Source organism: Rissa tridactyla, chromosome 8 (genome assembly GCF_028500815.1).
Source record: "Rissa tridactyla isolate bRisTri1 chromosome 8, bRisTri1.patW.cur.20221130, whole genome shotgun sequence".
Classification (NCBI taxonomy): domain Eukaryota; kingdom Metazoa; phylum Chordata; class Aves; order Charadriiformes; family Laridae; genus Rissa; species Rissa tridactyla.
In genome coordinates, this window is record NC_071473.1 from 9,345,399 (window position 1) to 9,370,021 (window position 24,623).

At 46.8% G+C, this 24,623-nt stretch overlaps 2 protein-coding genes across 2 annotated transcripts in view; one reads left to right on the forward strand and one right to left on the reverse strand.

Moving 5' to 3' along the window:
• IQCK (IQ motif containing K) overlaps positions 1-24,623 on the reverse strand; it is a 160,433-nt gene that overhangs the window by 10,604 nt on the left and 125,206 nt on the right. The window lies entirely within an intron of this gene.
• Positions 8,954-23,647, forward strand: GPR139 (G protein-coupled receptor 139). The gene is made up of 2 exons (XM_054212931.1): positions 8,954-9,074; positions 22,713-23,647. Exons 1-2 carry the CDS (start codon positions 8,954-8,956, stop codon positions 23,645-23,647), a joined length of 1,056 nt encoding a protein of 351 aa, XP_054068906.1.

The following is a 24,623-nucleotide window of genomic DNA, read 5'->3' on the forward strand; positions in this document are numbered from 1 at the left end:
TCTTCCAGCTGAACATCTGCCATTACTAATTAAAAACAAGTTAAATTCAACCTGTTTAAAAAGAAATCAATATTTACAGAAACTAGATACTACCCTAATGTTAGACGTAGGGCCGACCTACAAGAATCTTCCCACGTGCCATACCAAATCAAGGACTTCAAAAAGCACATTGGTTATAAATTGGTGCCTGCACAAAAACCGCCTTTGTAAAACCTAGTGAGAAATTTGACTCATGTACAGTTTCTTTGTCTCTTTCATTAGTCAGCTGCCCAGCAGTTTTAAATGACTGCCACATAAAACAATAAGTTGCCCACTTTCTGAGACCGGGGTGTCATTTTTTCCAAAAGCAGGTTAGAAATTACATTTCGAGTGGCAGATGAAAACAATCTTCTTGCAGCCTCTGTCTCCTCTGTCTGCATCCCTGATTGCTATTGAACAGAGTGTCATTTTGTGGAAGTGCACAGAATCTGCATCAATCTAACTACATGGGAATGTAAGAGTAAATCCTGGAAGTGAAGGCATACAGTTACAGAGAGAAAACAATTAGGCAAAAAATCACAATAGCAAATAGCTTTGAAATCCATTAGCTACCTCAAACTGAAAAACAACTGCTTATTTCATCAGTCATTGTACAACCATCACAAAACAGAACAAACCCCTGACAATGAGGAAACGCTTGGCTGTCTGATCCAAGGCATCTTTTAAGATCTACCACCAGTATCGTGCAAGAGAAGTAAAGTTCAGAAATGCGCAGATTCATTCAAAGACTAAAAGGAGAGTACGCAAGCCACGGCTGTAGGCAACTCGTTGCTAGCATGGTACTCCATCAATGCTTGCATGTATCCACAGGAATTTAACAAAATTAACAGGGGAGTCACCTGCATCATCTGGCCCAGGAGCAGTGGCTGGTACAAAGAGAGGAAAAGGAAAGGGATGAAGTCCTCCTGATGGCTTGCCTTTCCCCTCTCACCCAAATCTACCGAAAAAATTTAAAGCCAAGTCTGACTCTAGAATTTAATTCTGCCATTGATCCGACAAAGCCCTTACGTATCAACCATCAGGAGCAAGCATGCGACTATTAACTTCAGGCTTCTAATTGGAAATGTTGACCACTAACAGCTTCCCCCGCTTCCAGGTGAAGATCAGTGGCCCCTTTGGAAAATACCCTTCTGTTTGTGACGTATCTGGAAGAAAAGCTCTGTAGCCTAGTACGTGCTCTAGCGTTCCCAGGCCAACAGCAGTGGAAGAGAAGAGTCAATGGCAGAGGAGTCTCTGCCTTTATAGCAGTGCCCAAGTTGGACTTCAGGGGCCAATAGCAAGCACTGTGTGACCTTGCGTTTGTGATTTCCATAGGCTGTATTATTAGAGACTTCAGTTTGGTGTATGTTTTTGCAGTGTGGGAGCAATAAAGAGCAAAGGCAAGAAATAAAGAGCCTCCGGGTGCTGACATAAAATTAAATCCTGACTTCTCTTTCAAGTTCAAGGTAGGAAAATCACAGCCGTATGTCTTTGTCAAAAGTGTGCCCAAGTACTAATATCATCAAGGACAGCCACTTTTGCCATGTAATCTTACCACAGTCTCTATATCATCCAGAGCCTTTGTGGATCTGGGTGTAAAATAAACTACTAGCCCTCTTTAAAACACGCTGGCAAGCAGGATTTGGCCCCATGTAAGTAACTTTAGATTACCGCTGCCTGATCTACGGGGAGACCAAAGCTCCCTTCAGGGCAACATCTGATTAGAGGAGAAACAGTTGTCGGCCTCTAGGAAACTGCAAATCATTTTTTGTTCAAACCCACAGGGATTTTTGCAAGGCCTGCTGAGCCAATTTAAACAGGGAAAAAACCCCAAGAACCCTGCAATAATATTCTCTGCAGTTTTCTAAAAGCCAAATCCTGCTCATCCTGCTCAGTGAAGCAATCCTACTGAAGTTAATGAAACCGGTCCCCACCTAGAAGACAGGCTTACCGCAGCTCTGACGCTGCACAGAGAATTGCTCCATTGTCTCTGTTGAGTTGAACCGCATCAGAGAGTTTGCGGTTACATCCCTCTCCCCGCTAATACTGACAACTTCAATTTTCAGCTTGTTTTCTTTCTATTTTTCTTTTATTTTTTTTTCTTTCTTCAGCGATGTGTTCCAACATCTTTTCCTCCTGCCATAGACAGAGCTAGGTGAGCTGCGGAATAAACATAAGGATATCAGAGCGCTGCACCTGCCTGTAAAATGACATGAATTTAATCAAAACCATTCCTAGTCTCGGGGCTCAGACACACGACTGGTCTTGTTGCTCTTCCCCTAGGCAACTGCTTGTTGTGCCTCTAGCGTAGGCTTGGACATATGTTTGATATCACCAGCAAGCGACTAAGCGGAGATGTAGGGAGACTGCATTATTTGATTTCTGATTATGTAGAGCTTCCTTCTTTTTGTGCTCTCATTGGCCTTATGGATTACAGTAAAGCTGTGGCTAACCTGAGCCGGATCCTGCTTATGCCTCACTTATGCCAAGGTAAATCAAGAGAAATGGTGGCGCAGTCAGTGGAACTACATGAGCGTAAGACTGGGTACAGAGCTCATTAACATTTTTAATGGCACTACTTTTTGAATAAGCGCTACCTCTTTTTATCTAGAACAATAACAAGAACAACAAAGACAAGCTCGAAGCAGGAAAATACATGTCCACTGACAGACAAATTACTCTTGCTGAAAATTCAAAGTAAAAATATTTACATCAAGGAAATAAAGCCAGAGGGACAGTGGGTTTTATGGCACTTACAACATCCACCTGCAGCAAGGTATTTTTGCTGTGTCTGCTAAGTACGGTACCTAAAAATACTCACAATACCTAGAAAGTGAGAAAAAATAGTCTTTTGCTTCTGATACGTTTCATAATGGTTACATCTAATTCAAAGCATATCAGACAAGAAAAGAGAAGTTCAAGGAAGCCAGAACCTTTAATCTAGTTAATTAATAGGGGGGGTAGCATGTGAAAGCCTAATGTTAAATGAGAAAGTAATCTTATTCTGCTCAGGCTGGCTGCTCATTTGGTAGACGGGCAGAAGTTAACAAGGGGCCTTGAAATCTATTTAATTGGCCACAAGATCAGAGCCTGCATCCGCCTTTCGTCCATGGAGCCACACTCCTTCATGCCTCCTGTCCCTCCCCACGGAAAAGGAAGGTGATGCTGCAAGACCCCAGCTCTACCCAGCTGTCAGAAACAAGCCGCGTACAAGTCGGTGGAAAAGCTGCCTCCAGCGCTTGGGCTCCCGCAGCTGCAGGGGTGGCCGCTGTGCTTGCCCGTGACAAGCACGCCAATGGCAGAGCCACCATCTCTGACAAGACGCTCTCTGTGGGCACCTCGTCACCAGCCAGTGACGACCGCTCCGTACCCAGCTCTCATGAAGAGGCGCATTGATTTTGCTGGCACTCGTTACGTTCCAGTAATGCAAAGGCATCAACAAGTAAATATGGGGAAGGATTATGCATTTTCTTAAAGTGAAGAAAAGCTCCAAATCTAAATGAAAATCATGTAGCTTTATCTTGAGATACACAGGGAGGATTTAGCCAAACCAGCTAAACACGGCACTTGCATGGGAAACCCTAAACTACAGAACAAAGTACAGAACAAAGTACACAACTTTGTGACTTGATCCTGGAATGAGGGTTAGCATGACGAATATGAATGCATTGTTATGTTGTAATGATAATATTTTTGGCAATAATTGGTACAATGATTTTAAAATAAGATATAATCTAACCTGTTTCCACCCTTTTTCTTGGCATTCATAGGCTGGACTTGATTTCTGCTCAGAGTAAAGAAGTTTCACCTCCATTTGTCAGCATTCCACTGTGAGGCCTGGGCACACCCTACCTTTTCTACAGTTAAACCACGTGGAATTTCCAGCCCAAGTGAAAACTTAAATATTTAAGTACCTTATTATTCAACTTTAAAAAATCCCAGTAGAGGAAATGCAGAAAATCAGTGTGACATGAATCTCATGTGCTTTCTTTTTGCCTTGGGGAGAGGATAAATTAGCCTCCGTCTTTAGAAGTATTTGTCAAGTAGTTACATTTTAATCCTAATTTATTTATGCCTGAATCCTGCAAAGCACTTAAGCATATGCTTATGCTAAACATATGAATTAGCCCATTAACTCTACAGTTAAGCATCATACAAGCACATCATACAAGCTCTGATGGAATCTCTTCACTTCCTTATCCTGCAGCAAGAGTTTAATTTCTACTGTGAGCAGTGGATTAATTTTATCTGAAATACCTTCTATATGCTGACTCTTGCAAAAATAGTACAAAATTGTCATAACCACTGCAAACTGGACAGGTCAAATGAGTTTATCTCAACGCACGTTTCTGCCACGTGTTTTCAATGCAACCTGAAAAGAGTACCATGGAAAATCAGGTGTATCACCTACCAGTTAAAGGCAAACAAAACACGGTTTACCCTCCTTTGTTTTGAAAAGCTTCTTTAAAACAACAGATGCTAGGTTAAATCTCATGTTCAGGCATTTATCACACCTGTTTTCTGTTCCCTTGGAAAATATACTCACAATAGCGCTCAAATGAATTACAATGAGATTTGTTGGTTGAAAACTAAAAGAGAGTTCAGGGAATAAACATTTAATTTTAGGAGGAAGAAAACCAGGTGTTTAAAAGCTTTAAACGTGTTTTCAGATGGTTCAATTAGGCAAAGCTCCATTACAGCCACCGGTTGAGACCCATCATAACCCTGATGAGGTCTCCAAGTAGATACGAGGCCAAAGGAAGAAGAGATGAAGAGAAGTCTATGGGGGTGCGGAGCCTGAGGGTGCAGGCCACGAACCTGCAGCAGAAGCTGGAGGAGCCACGACCCATGGGCATTCTGGCCCCGCAGCCTTCTCCAGCAATCACCACCAGCACAAGAAAAACTTCTCACCTTAAAAATGAATAAATCTTCGCTGTTCTCTTGCAAAACTGGAGGCTGCCTATTCAGAGGTACTGAGGAGGCTCCAGTAAAGAACTTTCATAATCACATTTTTTTCCTAACAGCTTTTATAAGAATGCAGAATGATTTCCTTCCCCTTGCAAGCCTGGAGAGACCTACAGAATGGTATTGACAAAGACAGTCTTTTAACTCAGAAGGAGTAGGATTTGACTCAATTATTCTGCAGGCTAACAGTAAGGAAAGATAAAAATATTGCTTTGAAGAGAAAGGTTTCATTGCAGCAAAATTATATACAAGAATCTAATAAAGTATAATCTAAGACTTATCATTCTTACAGGTGTCATTTTCTGTGCAGCAGCTCTGAGATGAATACCTCTGGCTCTGCTACACAGGTAAGAGTAAGACAACCTTGATCAGACTAGAAACCAGTTCTCTTGCCGATGTCCCTTGCCTCTTCCAACTATTAACCCCCTTTTCTTGGCCAAACCATATTTCTTCCTTTGAGAGGCTTCTCCACCTTTCACGCTGCCTCTCCTAATCCCTCACACACGCTCCACGCACTTAGTCTTCCAGTTTCTTTGCTGTCTTCCAGGCGCGTTACTCATGCCAGTGTCGTGCAACAACACAACATTGAGTTCTTCCAGACTCCTTGAGCCAATGCCGCTTTTCTCTTGAAGTCACCATTGTTTTGCTCCACAGCCCGAGCGGATGGGGCTGTATGTGACTAACATGTCTCTCGATCTTCTTTCCCCGAAGATCACTGCCTAGCAGTTTATAGGAAGGCTCAGTTCCTGTGAAAAACAGCTAACCAAGTTCAAGTGGCTCTGGAATTTTAAAAGCAAAGTACACCCACCTCTTATGTAGCATATCATACAAAGAATAAACTGCTCTTCGGAAAAGAATAAATGTCATTCACTGTCTGAGCGTGCGGCTGTTTATGAGATGAGATTCAGAAACCATCCTCCTCAAGGCTCCAGAGGCATTCTGCCTTCTTCAGGACAAGACCAGTGCTCTTCTCACTGCGGGCCTGACGTTATGCGTCATCTCTTTAGAAAGGAGATAGAAAATAACAAGAAGTTTAAAAATATATAGCTTTAAGCAGAGGCAAGCATTGTGGTTAGTTTTGAATTGGCTTTATTGAAATTTCTTTATGCCTAAAGTTCTGCACAATTCAGAGAGCGGAATAACCAAATTCATTTCATTTAGGCCAAAATCTCGTTTGAAGGACAAAACCCCCTCAAAACATGTTTTACACACGGAACGCAAGAGCCATCTTCACATTTACCTTGAGCCTTTAATGTTGCTATGTTAACAAGTATTTCATTAATTTGACTTCAGTGAAGCAAAAGCAAATCACACCTGAAAACCTGGTCTCCTGGCATGCCAAATAATGTGTCTGTTTCTGCGTAGAGTTGCATGTGGTGAGGCAGAAAAGTTCCTCTACAAGCTTTTAACAAGCCAGCCGGGAGCAGATTCATTTTCTCTCCATTTGCAGGGCAGGCCAGAGGAAGTGTTAGTGAACGTGACCGAATTTTCCAGTTTTTCCCCTCGTCCGACAGGAACACATCAGAGGCAGCAGAACCTCTTGCAGCGGCGAGGCTCCAGTGAGAGCTCCAGGTGGGAAGATGGGAAAAGGTTCTTTCTCTTACGACCGACAGCTCTTCTCAGCACAGGAGCAGCTACCTGAACTGTGCCCTGGAGACAACTCCAACTCCGAGGAAACGAATGCTGCTATTATAGAAACCTCTCCAGGGAAGTCCTATTGCTCAGGATGTTTAAAACTAGGCCAGACAGAACAGTGGCAGCAGCACAACAGAAAATGGATGGCGGAGGCACTTCCGTAGCCTCCAGCTTCTGCAGAATTTCACTGCTGTTAATCGGGAAGTTGAGAGACCCGTGGTGCTGCAAACTGGATGTGAGGCTTTTTAACCATTGCTTGCCAAGCCACTGCTCCGCTGCCGTCTCTTTCTTTTGCGCGTTGCTTTGCTGATAAACTTCACTTAGCTTCGAAACAGCGAGTCATGCCTTCAGCCCTGCTGATGCATTTACTCCGCTCAAGGCAAGGTTCCAGGAATTACCACTTCTCTTTTGGAAGGCAATAAAAGACCTCTTTCCTCATCAGCTCTGTTACAGGAACACAAGAAGAAATTACACTTTTTAAAATAACAAGAAGAAAACCCTGTAGGTTAAAAAACAGGCAGGGTTGAATTCACAGGGCTTTGTACTGTATAATCGCACACACCCCACTGCTTTATCCAATTCTCTTGGTTATTTGAATGAACGGTTTCAAAAGATTTCGCTTTAAAAGGAACACGTTCACTTAAAGTTTGTACTAGCAGACTCTAACCATCTTTATGGCTACATTCACAAAGACATCAGTTGAAAAAGCACAGGAAAAATGCATATTTTTTCCAGCATGTTTAACCTGGGAAGCTTGACAGCAGTTTCAGTACAGTTCAAACAGACCTCTTCTATTAAACGTTTAAGCATGTGAATAATTTCACTGAGTCTCCCAGCAAAGGAACCTACTCAAGCCCTTGCAGGGCCAGAGCCTCACTCGCTCCTTCTTGTGTTCCCAAACAGAAGCTAAGCTATTTTTCAAACCAGATCACGAAAACCCAAAGATATGGATGTCCTTGCTTAGTAACCTGATGGTCTGTTACAGCACTTGCCCTAAGGGTGCCTTCCTACCCGTAACACGCTTTTTATGCTGTGTTATTACCATGCTAAACGGTCGGGTGTTTTTGGAGAGCAAGGACCACATCTTTGCTTAGTTTTGTAACCCACCCCTTGTATTCTCGTGCGTATCCCAACAGACTTGTCTCATTGATCAACCTCATGTGTTTCGCACACGTACGTCCTCCTTGGCCTGCTCTGGCAGTCCCAGAATTCCAGGGGATTCTTCCCACACACAGTGCCGGGCTTTGGGCTCAACCCTACACGCTTCTGGTGAAATAAAGTCCTCTTTTCTGCTCAGTGGAAGGGTACTGTAACCAAACATCTATTTTATCACTAAACTGCGGCCCTCCTGAACATATCAATAGTCTGTTGTCTGTCCAGCTCACTGATCAGTAGCACATGGCTCCACCACCTTAATGTAGCAAGCCTAATTCTAAATCATGTAGTAGTTACACCTGAGACTATGCACTGAAACACACAAACGTTAAGGAATAGGTAGAGAAGGTTGTTGAAACCCCAATTTCCCTTTCCATCACGGGGATTACAGGCACGCCTGTCTGTCGTGGATGGGGAGCACTGCGTACGTCACCACTGGCCACCCGCTTGCTCGCCCCGCAGTGTTGTGGGGAGGAGAGTGATGACAGTGTAACTAACCCCCTTAATGGTGTTTCAATTTTTTTGTGTTTCAGTTCTGCAGATATAAACTCTCATACATACGCTTACTACTTTCTCCCCAGCCCGTTTCAAGGGCTAACCCAGGGCTGACAAGCAGGCACACCGCTAACACACCCTGCCTCTGCGTCTTTGTTATCTTGCGGACTCGGGTGCCAACTTGGAGAAAAATTCCCTCTTCCTGCCCTTGGCTGCGGGAAGAGCCGGCCGGGAAGGCGGCGGTTCACCCGTGGAGCTGCTTCACCCGTGGACTTTCGCTCCCGCCGGCTCCACGGCCTGGGGGGGGCGCAGCGGGGGGTCGAGCCGGGCACTCCGGTGCCGCGCCGAGCTGAGGGCAGGCGAGAGGGTCCTGGGGGGCGCCGGGTGTCCTCTGTCCCTTCCCCGCCGGGCGTCCCCTCCGGGCACCGGGGGGTCCCAGGGCAGCCGCCATCACGGGAGGGGCGGCGGGTGCCGGCACCCCGGCTCGGGCTGAGGCTCGGGCTGAGGCGGGGGCCGCTCCGCCCCGCCGGGGGGAGCCGTGCTGGTCCCGCCCCGCCGCGCCGGGGGCCGCGCCATGTGCCGCCGCCCGCCGCGGGGGCCGCGCCGCGCTCGCCGCCGCCGCTGCTGAGCGTGCGAGGGGCGGCGCGGCCGGTGCGGCGGAGCCGGCAGCGGGGAGAGCGGGTCCATGGAGCACAACCACCTCCACCTCCACAACGGCTCCCTCCTGGCGCACCACCGCTATGGCTGCGGCTTGGGATACGCACCCGTCGTCTACTACAGCCTGCTGCTCTGCCTGGGGCTGCCCGGTGAGTGCCGCGCCCGGGGAGCCGGCGGGGACGGGGCGCCGTGCCCGGGTCGCCCCGGGGAGCCGCCGCGGCGGGGAGGGGGGAATGGGGGTCCCGCAGAGCCGCCGGGGCGTCTCCTGCCCTGCGGTGTCCCCGGGCTGCCAAAGGCACCGGGGACGCGTCCTTTGGCGTAGTCGGTGGGGATTATCGCGGGCGGTTCTTAGACAGCATCCTCGCCGCCTGGCACGCTGCCGGCCCTGCCGCTTCTCTGTCGCCGGGGTCTGTCCCTGCCTGCTCTCGCACCGCTGCGGGCGCTTTTCCCCACCCGGGCTCGGGCGCTCTGACTTTGAACTCGGTTTACAAAGTCTCAGCCCGTCGGGAAGTTTCTGCCCTCATCAGTTTGGCCAACTGAAGACAAAGCGGTACCGAGGACAGCCGGGTCTGTCCCCTGTCAATCGCCTGGCGGGCCGGCAGCAGTCAAAAGTGTAGCTGTCGAGTTTTTCTGGTGCAAATCCTGGGGCAGGGTCGGCTTTAGGAGCAACGTGCCACCAGTAAGGAACTGGGCTGGGGAAGGAGCACGCTATCAGAAGTTGTCTTATTCAGGAGCCTGTCCCCGTGGCTGATGGAGAAGGACAGTATCTAGAAAGTCCAGTCTTGGGCTCAGTGCCCTGCAAAGGCAATGGCAATGCTGACACTGAGATCCCTGAGTGCAGGTACAGGGTTCGGAAGAAAGTCCCAGCTCACAGGCACCAGCCTCCAGACTGTATAACCCTCAGCAAAATTTCCTACTTAAAAAGGGGACAAAGACAATATAGAGACACTGGGGATGCGAAAAGCAAGGGAGACCCCAAATGGGGAAGGAAAGGATGTTTCAGACTCGGGTGTGATCACCTGTGAGGCACCATTTCCAGCACACAGGTATCCACAGCTCAAAACACGCAGGTGGTACATGAGCATCACATCAGTATTACTGTCTCAGACGAGACAGAGGAAGGAGCAGGTTTTTCCTCCCGGAGTGGGCTGTCTGAGGCTGTCAGCGAGACACCTTGGCACGCAGGACCGCAGGGAGCTGCTTGTGCAGCACCACTTCTGCAGTTAGAGACTGGGCTTCGGCAGGCAGAGCTGCCATCCCAGCACAGCCTGGGTGGGCAAACATCACGGCTTGCTCTCTGGCTCAACACCTTCAGCCTCAGAGTAGCTTACAGCGATCCCAAGGACAGGCGGAATGAGTCGGGGAAAAGTTAGATGCACCAAGGTGAATCAGTATTTTAAGGGTGCAATACAAGAGAGTTTGGTTGTGTCTGTGTACAGTGCCATGTAAAATGGCAAACAGCAATAATAGTTAATAGTCTACAATTTCTAGATGTTTTGTTCACCTTAATTCCTTCTTCAAGCAATGAATTCATAGAAATTTTTTTTAATCAGACATGAAGAGAAGCCTGCCTCTGAACAGCACACATGCAATTACCACTCTGCATATAAATTGATGTTGTGTTGTTAGTTTGTTGTTTTTTTTTTTTTTCCCCTCCCTGGCTTGTAATTAAAATTTGAAGATTGGCTAATAGTTCAGAGAACTGGAAAGTTAAGCCCTGTATTTACCCACAGAGGATGCAGGGCATAGGCAAGTGTCTCTGTTCCACAGCACTGATGAGTCTCAGCCCTGAACTGAAGAGACCCAGCCGGCAGGGATGAGGAGGTAGTTTCCTCTTCATTAATTCCTTAGGGGCTGCTTAGATCTCCACAGTAATGACAAGTTCTGATTTCAACACCTGTCCCCTAGGAACTGACCAAGACCCTCTCAAGATTATCAGGTGAAGAAGTTTTTATGAAGCAGTCTGTGGCTAAGCTTGTATTTGTATGTCTCTGAAATGAGGGAAAAGTCTTACGTGCACAGACAAGAAAAATCACTGAGTAAGTGCTCTGCACATACTTGCACCAGCTGCCTAAGGATACTACATTGTAATTACAGACCTGTCGCTGTCATTCTAAGAAAATGGTTAAAAATTGGTGCACGATCCAAATTAGCAACGGCAACACACATTTCTCAAGAGATCTGCCATCGGTTGATTAGAGCAGTGGCATCAGTGACAGTGCTTAACAGAACGAGCCAAAGCGTTTGGTGGTGCAGCACTGCTGGGTCCGGTGGGCTTGCATCGGATACGAATGTGTCAGCCTGAGGACAACATTGGCACTAACACCTGAAAACACTGCACAGGTACAGCGTGCTGAGTGAATGCACAGTGTGCTGAGGGCAGGAGAAACTTATGATTCTCGCCCTGAGACTGCACAGAGATGAGAACAAGGATAAGTTTAGGGAAAGACCCACATGGCCAAGCTTCATTGAGGATGTGGTCTGGGGCAACAGCAGCACTAAAAAGAGCTTTCCATGTTTTAATTTGAAGCTGCTCTTCAGTTTTCTAACATCAGAAAACTGTAAATGTACTACACTTTATGTAAAGTGTGCTACACTTATTACTTGTCAGAAGAAGGATCCTGCAGCCTGTGGGATCTGAGTAATTAGCTTTGCATGGTGCCAAGAATTTAAGAGAAACGCTGACTAGGATCTGTCCTTAAATACAGCACTAGTGCCTTGTGTTGCTGAAATGGAAACGGTTAACTCCTTGCCACAAATCCTGGAGAAGGACTGATGAGAGGAGAAACCAGTTAACTGCTTCTGCCTTTCCTGCTCTAGTGTCTGAAGGAATTTTCACTAACTCAACAACTCCACTTCGAGGCCAAGCGATGCCAGGCCTGATTGTGCGTGCGGAGAAAGCATCCTTTCCCCTCCCCTCTATCACCCAGCCATCTCAGCAGCTCCCGTTCCCAGCAGCAGCTCTTTCTCCCTCCCTGTTCAACCAGGCACCAGAAAGTCTGAAAAAGGCAGAGGTGAGAGAGAGAGCAAAGTGAACTCCCTTCACCCCTGCTCTGGCAGCAGCACAGAGGGGCAAGTGCCCTGCAAAAAGGGGCAACCAGAGAGGCCCCATCGCGCGCAGAGATGGCTACAGCTCTGCCAGAGGTGACTGCGCCTTCCATCAGCTGAGACGGGAGGTTTCTTCTTTTGCCTCTAAGCAGAGGTTGGCAAGACAGAGACTTGCTGGGGAGCAACAAGTTTTCCGAAACTTGTTTTGAGTGCAGATGTGCAAGGCGTCCCACCAGCGTGCAGTCCCGCTGGCAGGAGCAGGGGTGCCCCAGGAGAGGCTGCGTGGGACAGGGAGAGACTGCTGCTGCAAGGGTGGGGAGCAGAGCGGGGCAGCAGCACTGGGAACAGGGTCATGCTCCCATTTAGAGGGGGTGAAGTATAATTTACAGAGACGTTCCGCAGCCCCTGCTCTGTCATCCCTGCGCTCCCCTTGTCTCTCAGTTGGAGAGGATCTCTGAAGCACCTCCAGCTCGCGGGGAGGCAAGAGAGGGGCTGCAGGGTGGCTTAATGGAAGTGTTTCTTGCCTTAGTGAGAGAAAATGCCAGAGAAGAGGTGTTGTTGGATGTGGGGGTGGGAAGAAATTGCTCTGATTCAATCCAGGGAGGGGCTGGTAGGGTGAGGAAGCAGAGAGCTACAGGTACCAACTCTCCGCCTGTCCCTTTGGCAGGGAGAGCTGCACAAAGCAGCTACACCAAAGAGCTCCTGCTATGGCAGTGCCACCAAACACGACCAGGAGAGTCAGGCACAGAGGCAGCTATGCTGGCTGTAGATACCTGGCTTTGACCTGATTCCTGCTCCATCAGAAGGTACAGCAGCAACTGAGTTGCCTTCCCTACCAGTCACCTTCCCCCGTTGGGATATAGTGTGCTGCTGCTGAAAGGACAAAGTGGCAGCACTTCCTAGACTGGGGCCTGGCCTGATCCACGCTTCCAGGGGTCTCCTCCCCTGACAGTGCAGAGGGGCAGAGTAAAACTGGCTTCTTATTGCATGATTGCGCTGGTTCCGCTTTGCTCCCTGGCCAGTCACGTACCTGGGGAGCAACTCAGCTTCAGGGATCATCACATGCCAGTGACACCAAGTACAGGCACGTACCCGGCACCCTTACAGCATCCCCAGGAAGTACCAGACCCACACCGATGCCCCAGGGAAACGCCACTCCAGACTTCTGAGAGCCTGGTCTAGAAACGTTTGTTTTATTCATGCTTTAGGCTTCTGCTTAAAACCCATCACATCGATGTAAACACAGATTCAGGACTTTGCAAGCTTGGGAAAGCAGCCTGGACACACTTGGGAGCTCCCAGCTGGAGGGTGTGAACAGGTAGCTTTCGTGTCAGACCTGCTGCTGAACAAGGTGTCATGGAGATGGGGACAACCCAGGTCATTCAAAGCCCAGCTATGGACAGAGTGCACTCGGCAGGCTCCACGCAGAGGGAGAGAAGCTGCAGTCCTGACCTAGAGGAACGTGTAAGCTCAGCAGGGATGCCTAACCTTTCTAACACACTCTCAAGAGAGTGCTACGTGTTATGGACCTTCCCCTGACAGATGACAGACCGGCTGTCTTCGCACAGCACGCCAGATGCTTCCTAGGGTGCTGGATTGACACACAGGTGCGTAACGTTTGCACTGCGCCCGTGCAAACTGCAGTACAGTCACAGGCAAACTAAGGCCATGGAGAACTGCTCCTTCTGGAGCCTTCTCCCCTCCTGCAGCTTGGCATGAGGAGGCTAATTTGGGAGGCATGCAGGCCAGGGTCATCGTCCTGGCAAAGCAGGTACTGCCAGTGGGCTGTGGGCTGAGCATCCCTGATCTAAGAGACCACCACCACGCAACAGCCCAGCTGTGCTCCCTCCGCTCCCCGGCAGCGTAGGGGGAGCGAGACCTTAAGAGCATTGCCACCTCTGCTTACAGCCGCCACCTGGTTAGTAGCATGAGTAGGAAGGGGGACAGGTAGCAATGTTTGTTGATGACTCACATGGCACGTAATACCCAGTAAATACCAAAGCAGGCAGAAGGTAGGTGTACGTACAGCACACAGCAGTACAGAAGTGTGTCTGACCCGTTTTGGATTCCTGCCATCTCTTGCCTAGTATATTCTTCTGCAATCTCAGTACAGCCTTCTGATTAAAGAGAGCATTTCCAACACCTGAATAAATAGCCTTTCTCATAACAGCATACCTGAACAATAGAAGCGCTAAAGGAAGGCCTGAAAATATGAGTGGGAGAATTGTTACATGCAGAGTTATGACCTTGAAAAAACAGCACTCTTCAGCTGTCGCTCATTAGATAGAGTTCACACAATGAATAAGAACTGAACCCTCCTGAGGCCTGATTCAACCCCCCTTTTATTCAAAGACCATGCTTTCTCTGACTTAAAATCTGAATTGGACGCAAAGACAGTACATTGCATCCTGCTTAAAGGAGGACAAATAAATTGGCAGAACTTTAGCTCAGCTATTGAAGCAACTGAAGGGCACTGCAGCACATTACAGTAGCACGACTGGACAGAGGGGAACAAAACTGCTGCTAACATGCTTGAAATGAGTCACTTTCTGTTGTAAAATGAGTGCTTTTTCTTTAAGGAAAGACAAATCATTATGAAAAAGAATAGCTTCATCACAGTGTCCCTGCAGAGAGCTGGTGACAGCAAGGTGTGCAGATGGGAGCGATTTAGTTTGGTCAGTAAGTCTGGAGGTTGTGGCCACTAAAGCCTTGCAGCTTGAAAGGCAGCACGTGTCTGAATCCACACTAATGCAGAAGAGGACTTGTTTGCACATCTCCAAACGCCACCACGGAGTACAACTGCTAACTGTGGTTTTCTTCTGCCACATCAGTAGGAAACAACGCTGTCGGGGCTGTAAGGATAACGAGGTGCAATATTTGGGAGGCTCAGTAGACTATGAAGTGCACAACCTTGCATGGTAGGCTGCTAAAATGGATTGGGAAGGAAAAACTCCAAAGGAGATTTTTTCTTGAAATGACAACGACACAAAAGAGAGAGCACAGCCAGTTTTCACGGTAGGTGGGTAATGTAGAGCCCCCAGTTGTTAAGAAGTCAAGCCATTCAGAAGCACTAGGCAGTCTAATATCCCGCTGTTCTTCATCCACCCTCATACTTAGTTCTCTCCTCCTCCTCTTTCTGCTCCCCTCCGTAAAATGGGTGTGAATCAGCAGAAACGAGCCAGCAGGAGAAGGCCTTCATCCGCATACGTCAAAACAAATTGCTGTAGGCAAACAAACAACACCGAGATGTCCTGACGTGGCACGAGCTCGGCTTTCACACGCCAAGTGCAAAGCAATCCCTGGCCACAAAAGCTTTCACCTTCTGTTTCAGGTGGTCTTTTTGAGCCTTTAATCTCTCTTTCCATTAACCTTGAGAAACCAGAAGAGGAAACAGCCAAAATTAACCCCTTGAGCACAGGAGACCTCGCACACAATTCTGTTTTCATTATGCAGAATAAAGATACGTATGTAAGGATCCTAAACCCCAATATCTGGAGCACTTTTGGTGCCGTTCTGGGGGTGACCCGAAGGGAGAAGATGGTGTTGGATTGCCTCCCAGGACACCAGTATGGTTGTGCAGAGGGAATGAAGTAGAGGCAACCAAGACAGACCAGAATTAGCGGTACTGAAGATGACCAAAAGGAATTTTATCCCTTTATCCATGGAAGAGGAGAGAAGCCTGCCTATTAGAACACATTTTTTCACTGAAGTTGTTCTTTTCTACCACCTGAAACAGAGAGTCCAGGGAACATACAGTCATTTAACTTCTCCATCTTTTCAATCATATGGTGCATTGCCCGCGTGGATAGGTGCACCAAAGGTTGCTTTTGGTTTCCAGACAAATTACCTGTCAGTCAGTTACATCAGACTCTGATATTTCACAGACATTTGTTTAGTCCAAGTGTGTTTTCTTCACTGCCCAGACTAGCACACCGAAGAGTGATACATCTAGTGTGGATGCAGTATATTCTCCATAGGGGAAATAAAGCCAAACTGTGATGGTTTTACATAGTCTGTAATTTCCTGCATATTGTGTAAAATTGGCATAGTGTCTGAGAAAGCTTGGCCATGGGGTTTGCAAGCATGAGCTCCTATTGCATTAGCTAATGCTTTAGGAAGACATAAAGACTTTGTTTTTTTTTAGCAAAACCACAATCAAAGGTAAAATCCTCTTAATTATTCATATTCAGTAAAGAATTCATGCCAGTGCCCTTATGAAATTACGTCCTCCCTCCATCCTAGTCATCCCATGAAATACTTTTGGCACCCACCTCAGTGCTTTGGCGTTCAGTATCAAAAGGGTAGAATGGTTTTGTCATCCTCGAGCTGAAGTTACTCAGCTTGAGACCTCTTAAACTTCATTGACAGCCCACATTTAGAAGCCACAGACACCTGCCAAATGAGACACCCAAATTGCCCTGAAAATCTCCGTCTCTCCAGATACGTTGCATGAATAACCAAATTTCTCTTATGATTTCTGCATTATTTTGCAGATTGCTTTTTCTCCTCCCTGCACCGATTTCCATTAGAAAGCTTTACTGCTCTGGTAACAAGATACAAGGGTAGATTTTGAGATGTGAGTTTTAGACGTTTTTATCCTCGTGTGGGCGCCTCTAAGAAAGGCTTTGGGGGGAGAAATGTCCAAGAGTCATTCTTCACTGTAGGTCCAGCTCAGGAAAGATGGATGAGGAGGGTGAAGACAGCAAGAAGAGAACCAGATCCCTGTCACCAGTGAGCACATACCAGGCCTTCTCGCATCTTAGCCTAGTGTTACTTCTGGGCTGTTCTCATATTGCAGAAACAGCCCTATTTTACAAAGATTAGGGGAAAAAAAAGCCTACTCCAAGGGTCTAGGAAAGCCAAAAGCGATGCAATGTAGTTGTACCTGTCTGCCAGACAAGTTACTGCTCTTAAGCCTGAGCAGTTGGCAAGGCTCCAAGTGAATAGTGGCCATTGGCATCTCCACACCATTACCACATCTGTGCCCTCCAACAGCGAGGAAGTGCTTTTGGCTGGATTAAAGTCCTTCTCTGGCCTCCATGAGCCACTGACGGCTGGTGCCAGCCGTAGAGTACCCCATTCACTGCATCCTTGCCCAGAGCTGCCTCAGCTAATAAATGATGTCCGTCAGAAAAATGGCCCTCTAACGCTAATTCTTTAATTCACTCGTGACTTGTAAGTGCAAGGCCATGCCATGTTTTCTCTGACAGTCACTAACCAGTCTCCTGCCATATGGAAGGGAGTCTGGGTTGTCCTGGGCTGGAGCTTGATCATCCTCTACCACCAGGTTCACTTTCTGGTTCGATTCCCTCAGACCTGGCGTGGTCTCTCCCCCCACGTGGGATTTCTAAGCACAAACCACACGAGAGCCTTCCTACAAGGTGTGAAACCTCCTCCCCTGGCAGTCCAGCATCCGTGCCTTCCATAGCTTTTGTGATGCTCATTTTTTTGGCTTAGATCCCTCTCCATCCCCTGGGAGATGGTACAGGCAGCAGCAGAGGGGACTGACGGCTCTTTCCCCTCCGAGGCTGAGTGGGTGCATGCTGTTCCGTGGCACTCAGACAACTGAACAACAAATAAATCAATTTATTTTAAAAATTAATCCTCACAGGAACTCTCAGGGAAGGAAAAACTTTCATTACACTAATTATATTCTATAAAGTATCTCTTTACACTTCACAGCGGTTTAAGGAGGGATCTCAGGATACGATAATAAAAGAGAAGAAAATATTATGTTAGCCATGAGCAGGCACCATTCACAGAGGTTGTCCCCACCCACTGTAGTGTTGAGTTCGACCCATACCGTCTGGAAGAGGAAAACATGAAACTGTTCTATCTTTTTTTAAGAGGCAAACAGCATCCAGGGGTCATTTTAAAAGACCACATAACCAGCTATAGCCAACATCAGTAATAAACATGTGTTTACATTGCCACAGCATTTTTTAAAAAATAATTCCTGTTATGTGGCCCCCATCAGAAATCAACCATTGTCATCATCTTCTCCAGAGAGCTCCCACACGAATTAAGGGCTGAATGCCATCCTCGTCTCTAATCTGGTAACTATTGGCAAATGACTGTTAGTAAGCACGGTCAGATCTGGCTGCTGGACTCGGTACCTGTTTACATTTTAATATTGCCTCCTAGCTTAGCGGAGGCATCAAGCCAAAACATCACTTTTTTTCACCATATATATATTTGTAGCATATTGTATTTACAGTCTCCGAATTTCTAAATCTAAGGAGGTGTTACTAACGTATTTTCTAAAGCAATTTAGAATTTGCTGTTCGTCAACCGCCTCTCTCTGTGCCAGTCAGGTGACTAATGCAAGGCCTGCAGAGTAGTTTCATACATTGCACAATAATTTGTAGGGATCCTAGCAACAACTGTATTCGGTAAAAGGTGTCCATTATATTCAGTGACCTAATGTTTATCACGCTCGGTAAGCGTCACTCATGGCTACTTCATTCAGGTAGTTTATGATGCTGAACTGCTGAACCACACAGCAGGCCCTATTCCCAACACAGCGGCGCTGCCACTTGTGTTGTAAAGGCTATTTCACTGCACAGGCTGCTGTGTACATGCAAAATGCTCTCAGTAAGAGAAAAAACCAAAGCCCAGAAACACACCTGTTTCTTCTTTAGATAGATACAATTGCTCCTGCTTAAGCTCACACGCAGTGATAATAGTCAATAGAAGGACCTCTGCGAATCCCCCACAAAGGCCATGGTTAGATGCTATTTGAGCTCTAACTGTAATCCATGAAACAAGAACTGTACCTTTAGGTCACTCTGAGGAGGCACAGAAGACTGCACGGGCTCTGCAGGTGAGGCAGCATGGCTTTGGGACAGGAAGCAAACCCAAACCCACATGAGAACCAAGGTTACTTCTAAAGGATGGTCCCTCTCAGACATGTAGGGCCTCCAATGGCATGAATTTCAGTGCTACAATTTGTACTTGGAAGCTGATAAAGCCAGAGGAGAGATGTGAGTGGCCCATGACGAAGCCTGGCTGAGTTAGAAGGTTGCTGTATTTTGATCAGCGTGGATGGATGGTGTTTGCACACCAGAGACCTTCAGATGCTGTGTCTCAAAGGCATCCTCGTGACTGAAGGGATAGAATTGAGACTGCCGTTTCTTACAGTTGCTTCTCAGCATCTGCTAGTGGCATCTCAAAGCTTCAGCCAGCTAGTCCCTAATCAAGCCCTGGTTCTCAACCAGATATTTATAAATTCAGAATACTGCACTGCAGCAAGCGACACTGGCATAAATTCCCATCTGTCATCCTCTAATCAACTCCCAGCACAGTGATCAATCTCTTTCAAATTCAGATGATCTTAACTACTTAGTATGTAGAAAAAACACTGCAAGAAATGGGCAGTATACCATCCAGGACAATTTAGGGACACTGACCTATCCATCAGCTTTAGCTCCACATACATTACAAAAATCTCTGCCTCTACTGTATCTCCATCATCTCCTCTACCATAGTCCTCATCACTGACTACAATATTAGTGCTGGAATTAGGGTAAACAAGGTTAAAAATATGGTTGCAAATACTCTTCTGTCACCTTTCACCTGCAATAGGTAATTTTTGCCCACAGGAGCACTTGTGGGGCACTGAGTAGGCACCCAAGAGTCACCGAGATGCTGGCACAAGGACACAGTTGGTCACACAGAGCGGTGTTCTCACCTGTTTCCTATTTTACTGAGCTTTAGATAGTGTTTGAGGACACACCAAGGACCAGCTTAACACTGGGTAGGAAATGAGTAAAGGACGGAGATTATCCATAGCTCATCTTTGCTCTCCCTATACCGTATGCAGCAGGAAAAATACTCCTAGACCCTGTGCTAAGACACTGTCACACTGGCAACTTTCTGCTGCACCCCCGTATATATCTGTTTTCGCAAAGTAAATGATAGTACTTTATTTCATATCATTCAGACAGAAAAACCCTAATGTGATCCCAGGGAAAGCATTTCCAATACAAGATACCATAACCTTTGCAGAAAAACTGCATAGAGCTTGCACGTACTTTATCAGATCAATTTTCTAATATCTGTCTCACCAAGCAAAGCTCGCTGGCGTTAAAATGAATAACTTGCATTTCAGTACATGCTGTTACTGCCGTTGCTGGGAACCCTGAGAAAGGCAGGGGAGAGGGTACAGGGGAAAGGACTGCTCATAAATCTGCTCCTGTAGGAAAATGGGAGCGGGGTTAGAACCAACAGCAGGACCCCCGCAATGGGCAGGAGGGGTGGGGAGCAGGGCTGCTGTGCCTGGACACGGCCTGGCTTTAGCATCCCTGCAGGACCTCCTCTGGCAGTCCGGCCAGAGCTACCAGCAGGAACCAACATCCTCAAGCGTCCCCCTTGCTGCACGCTGGCTCCAGCTGCTGCTGCTGGAGTGAGTCAAATCCAGAGGATTTAAAGAGAAGATGAACCCCATGGGTCACATCCAGTATCTGTGCAGCCGAGCTGCTCAGCCTGTCTGGCCAAAACCAACAGGGGCTGCAGAATCATGATAAAACACTCGTAACTTGAGGATTTCCTTGACAGTGCATCACTCACTGTACTCTAGGGCTCATCAGCAGGCACAACAGTGGCATTTTGTAAGCAAGTAAATGAAAAATGACACAGCAATTCTGACTATATCGTCCCCCATCTCCCACGTCTGCTCTGAGCTGAAATCAATGCAGTTGCATTCATGTTAAAGGAGGGCAGACTTGGGAAAATTCCCCTGAAGGTGATTTGAGACAATAGTGTTGGACAGATCATGCAGGTGTTTTTATTTAGGGAAGGAGTCGGTTGATTGTCATGTTTGGTTTAGTTTTGTTCCAAGATACAGAATTAATATATTAATACAAAAATAGGTGACACTTATGAGGGCTGTTACTCAAGATCATTCACTCTGCTGCAGTTCATTTCCCCAGTGGCAGAAGTCTGCTCCCAGATAGCAGGCTTAGAAGCATTTACAGAGGAGGAAGTTTTCTCCAGTACCAAGTAAAACTATTAAAAAAAAAAAAAAAAGAAAACGAGAATTTTCAGTTGTAGGATATATGTCCTAGGTCATCATTACCTTAATGTCAGCAACTTCCTTTCTCTGTGATTTAAAGGAATCCTTACAATTATTGTTGATTTGGGAAATCCATCAAAGCTGGCAGAAACGTTTGAAGCACTGAATGCACAAAAGTGATGATTTACAGAACACTTATGAAAATGTCAAATACAAACATTTGGCAGTCTCTCATACAGTAAACCAGATCTCTGATTTTTAAGCACTGCTTCAGGTATTCTAGCCAAGTGATATAAACTTCTGACGGGAGCAATCTCACCTGTCTCAGTCCAGCCATACAGCTAGTAAGAATAATAGGATATTCCCCCCCCCCGCTCCCCGATTCAAGACTACACAGTAAGTTCTAGCAAACATGAGCAAGCAGTTAAAGTTTGGCTACACCTCAGTGCTCCAGGAAAGCTCTCAGGGGCTGTTTGTATCGATGGTGGGGAGCTCTGCCTGGCCAGGGGCTGTAGCACTGAGCCCTTATAGCCCTTATAGCACTGGCTCAGGCAGTCACTAAAGCCTATCTTTAAGTTGAATCTCACCTTTAGAAGGCTGAAGCAAACCAGACAGGGAAACAGCAGAGACAAGACACTTGAGCGCTTCACCACGATATTTAAGTGTCATGCAATACGTCTAGGTGTGGTTTAGGTGACGGGTCTGCTTTGTGGTCAAAGAGTTGCAAGCAGATGTTTTTTCAGGAAAACTCAGGGACGTTTACACTTGGGCTGAATCGGAACATCCATCACCTCTGATGTGGCCATCAGGATTTCCTCCAAGGCTCAACTGTATCACTCCAGAGGAAAAATGCCTTGCAATTGGAGAAGGACTTCTAAAGAGCAGCAAGGAGGTCTTTCTGGAGCAGATTGTTTCAGTGGTGGGAAGGGAGACGTTTCCCCAGAGCCCAGCTGTAGGAGTGCGGGTCAGATAGACAGGACTGAATTACAGGAGACTCATCCTGAGCAGAGCTGGAAACTTCAAGTGCTGCAAAGCACCTCCAGCTCTCAGGTGGAGCTGAGGACATGTGTTTCCCTGAAGTCCTCTCAATTGGGACCCCACTTAGTCAAGAGAAAATCACCTAATCCAGGTGGCTTTGATTTCAGCTCTTTTTAGATTGAGTTCAGAACTAAAACAGGCAGGCACCACAAGCTGGGAATGAGGAACAAAATGAGGTCTCCCTCCAAAGCCCACACCACCCTTCTTATTTGTCACTTGTAAAAAAAGGAAAGGAGCAAGGGGGGAAATAAGAGTGTGTGTGAGATACTTTTTATTCTCCTGCTGCTCCATCCTGCTACCCCTGCCTCCTTGCACATAGGCAACAGGCTGTGCAACAGAGCCAGGACCATAACTCTACATCTACTCCAAGGAGGTAGCAAAGGGCTGCTAGATACCACCTAACCCTATGTCTGGAGTGAAGGTCCCGACTATCTCTGTCCCTCATATCCTGGTCTGCTGTGACACCGAGTGTCAGTGTATCCCACAGCTGGGAGCAGGGACACGTGCTCCTCTCATTGCAACAGCTTCTCTGAGGGACCCAACTGTAGCATTTCCCTTTTAGTTTCTTGAACTTTAGTAAAGGCGGTCGTGTTGCCAAGTGCTTGAAAAGAGCTACTGCTCCAAGCAAGTGCTCAGAAAAGCTAATGTTACATCTTAGTAGCCTAACTCTATGTTTCTGTCTCCACAGCAAACATCTTGACAGTCATCATCCTTTCCCAGCTCGTGGCTCGCAGGCAGAAGTCCTCCTATAACTATCTTCTAGCTCTAGCTGCTGCTGACATCCTGGTTCTCTTCTTCATCGTCTTTGTGGACTTCCTCATGGAAGACTTCATCTTAAACAAACAGATGCCTCAGGTACTGGACAAAATAATTGAGGTCTTGGAATTTTCTTCCATCCACACCTCCATATGGATTACGGTTCCACTAACCATCGATAGGTATATAGCTGTGTGCCATCCTCTGAAGTATCACACAGTCTCCTACCCTGCTCGTACTCGAAAAGTCATTGTAAGTGTCTATATCACCTGCTTTTTGACCAGCATCCCCTACTACTGGTGGCCCAACATTTGGATCGAAGACTACATAAGCACATCAATGCATCATGTCCTCATCTGGATCCACTGCTTTACTGTTTACTTAGTGCCCTGCTCCATCTTCTTCATACTGAATTCCATCATCGTGTACAAGCTGCGGCGAAAGAGCAATTTCCGACTGCGAGGGTACTCCACGGGGAAAACAACAGCCATTTTGTTTACTATAACTTCTATATTTGCTATACTTTGGGCACCAAGAATAATCATGATTTTGTATCACCTCTACGTATCGCCTATAAACAACAGCTGGGTGGTACATATTGTGTCGGACATCGCCAATATGCTAGCACTGCTGAACACTGCAATTAATTTCTTCCTCTACTGTTTTATTAGCAAAAGATTTCGCACAATGGCAGCTGCCACACTGAAAGCCTTCTTTAAGTGTCAGAAGCAACCTGTGCAATTCTATACAAACCATAACTTTTCCATAACAAGCAGCCCTTGGATTTCCCCAGCCAACTCTCACTGCATCAAAATGCTTGTTTACCAGTATGATAAGAATGGAAAGCCTATAAAAATATCACCGTGAAAAGGGCAACAGTTGGAGTTTCTGGGTGCAAGTTCTTTTCAAGCGGTTACATCTTCAGGATGTAATTTGCTGAAATGGCTGTTTTGAAGAGTGGTCATTTGATTTCATTTCCCTGGGAGACCGAGGGCAGATCAGACTGTTAGGAGGGAACAGGAGCACTTGATTTTAGGAGCAGAAGTGAGAAGGCAAACGCCTCTGTCTCTTACATAGCATTTTGAATATGCGTCAGAGTTCAAGTCCTAGTGTTCAGTCGCACTCAAACGATTTGCATCCCTGGACCAGTGCAGTCCAAAGTCATTGGAGGGGAGAAGCCACAACAGTGTTTAATTACAACCTTTTAAAAAACAACAACAAAACCTTACTTGACCACGCAGTTCACTATCGACGGATGCTTTCATGTACTGTGGAAGGTGCCATTTCTGGTGTGTGCACTTGCCAAAAATGATGTGTTGTTTCTGACGTGAAATGCCACCACAGTCTTGCTGTCAAGACCTTGTTGCAGGAGGCAGCCTCTGAGACACGAACTGTGACAAGCCCATTTTGGCTCATTTGAGCAAGGCTCAAGGACCAGCATAGTACCTATTGCAGGTACTACAGGAAGCAATCCTGCAAGCTGCCGATATTCGTATGTTTAAAGTTGTTATTTTAAAGAATGTGACCAAGACAGGGGAGCTGGAGGGAGGGAGGGAGGGAGGTTTCTAGAGCCAAGAACAAAAGCAGCATCTTTTCCCAGCTATTTCAGTTATGGTGTCTAAAGGCTTTGAAGTGTGAGGCCAAGTCCTGCCTGATGCAGGGCTCCCACCAAAGCTGCTCCTGTGAGATTTGGAGTGATCACAGCCTTCAGGTTCCTTCTTAATCAATAAAAATTCTCAGTTATCCCCCGCATTCGGTTATTTAGGGATTAACATATAAAAACCTTCAGCCTGAGATTTCCTCCTGACAGATTATGCCATCCTATTGCAAATTTGCCATTTAA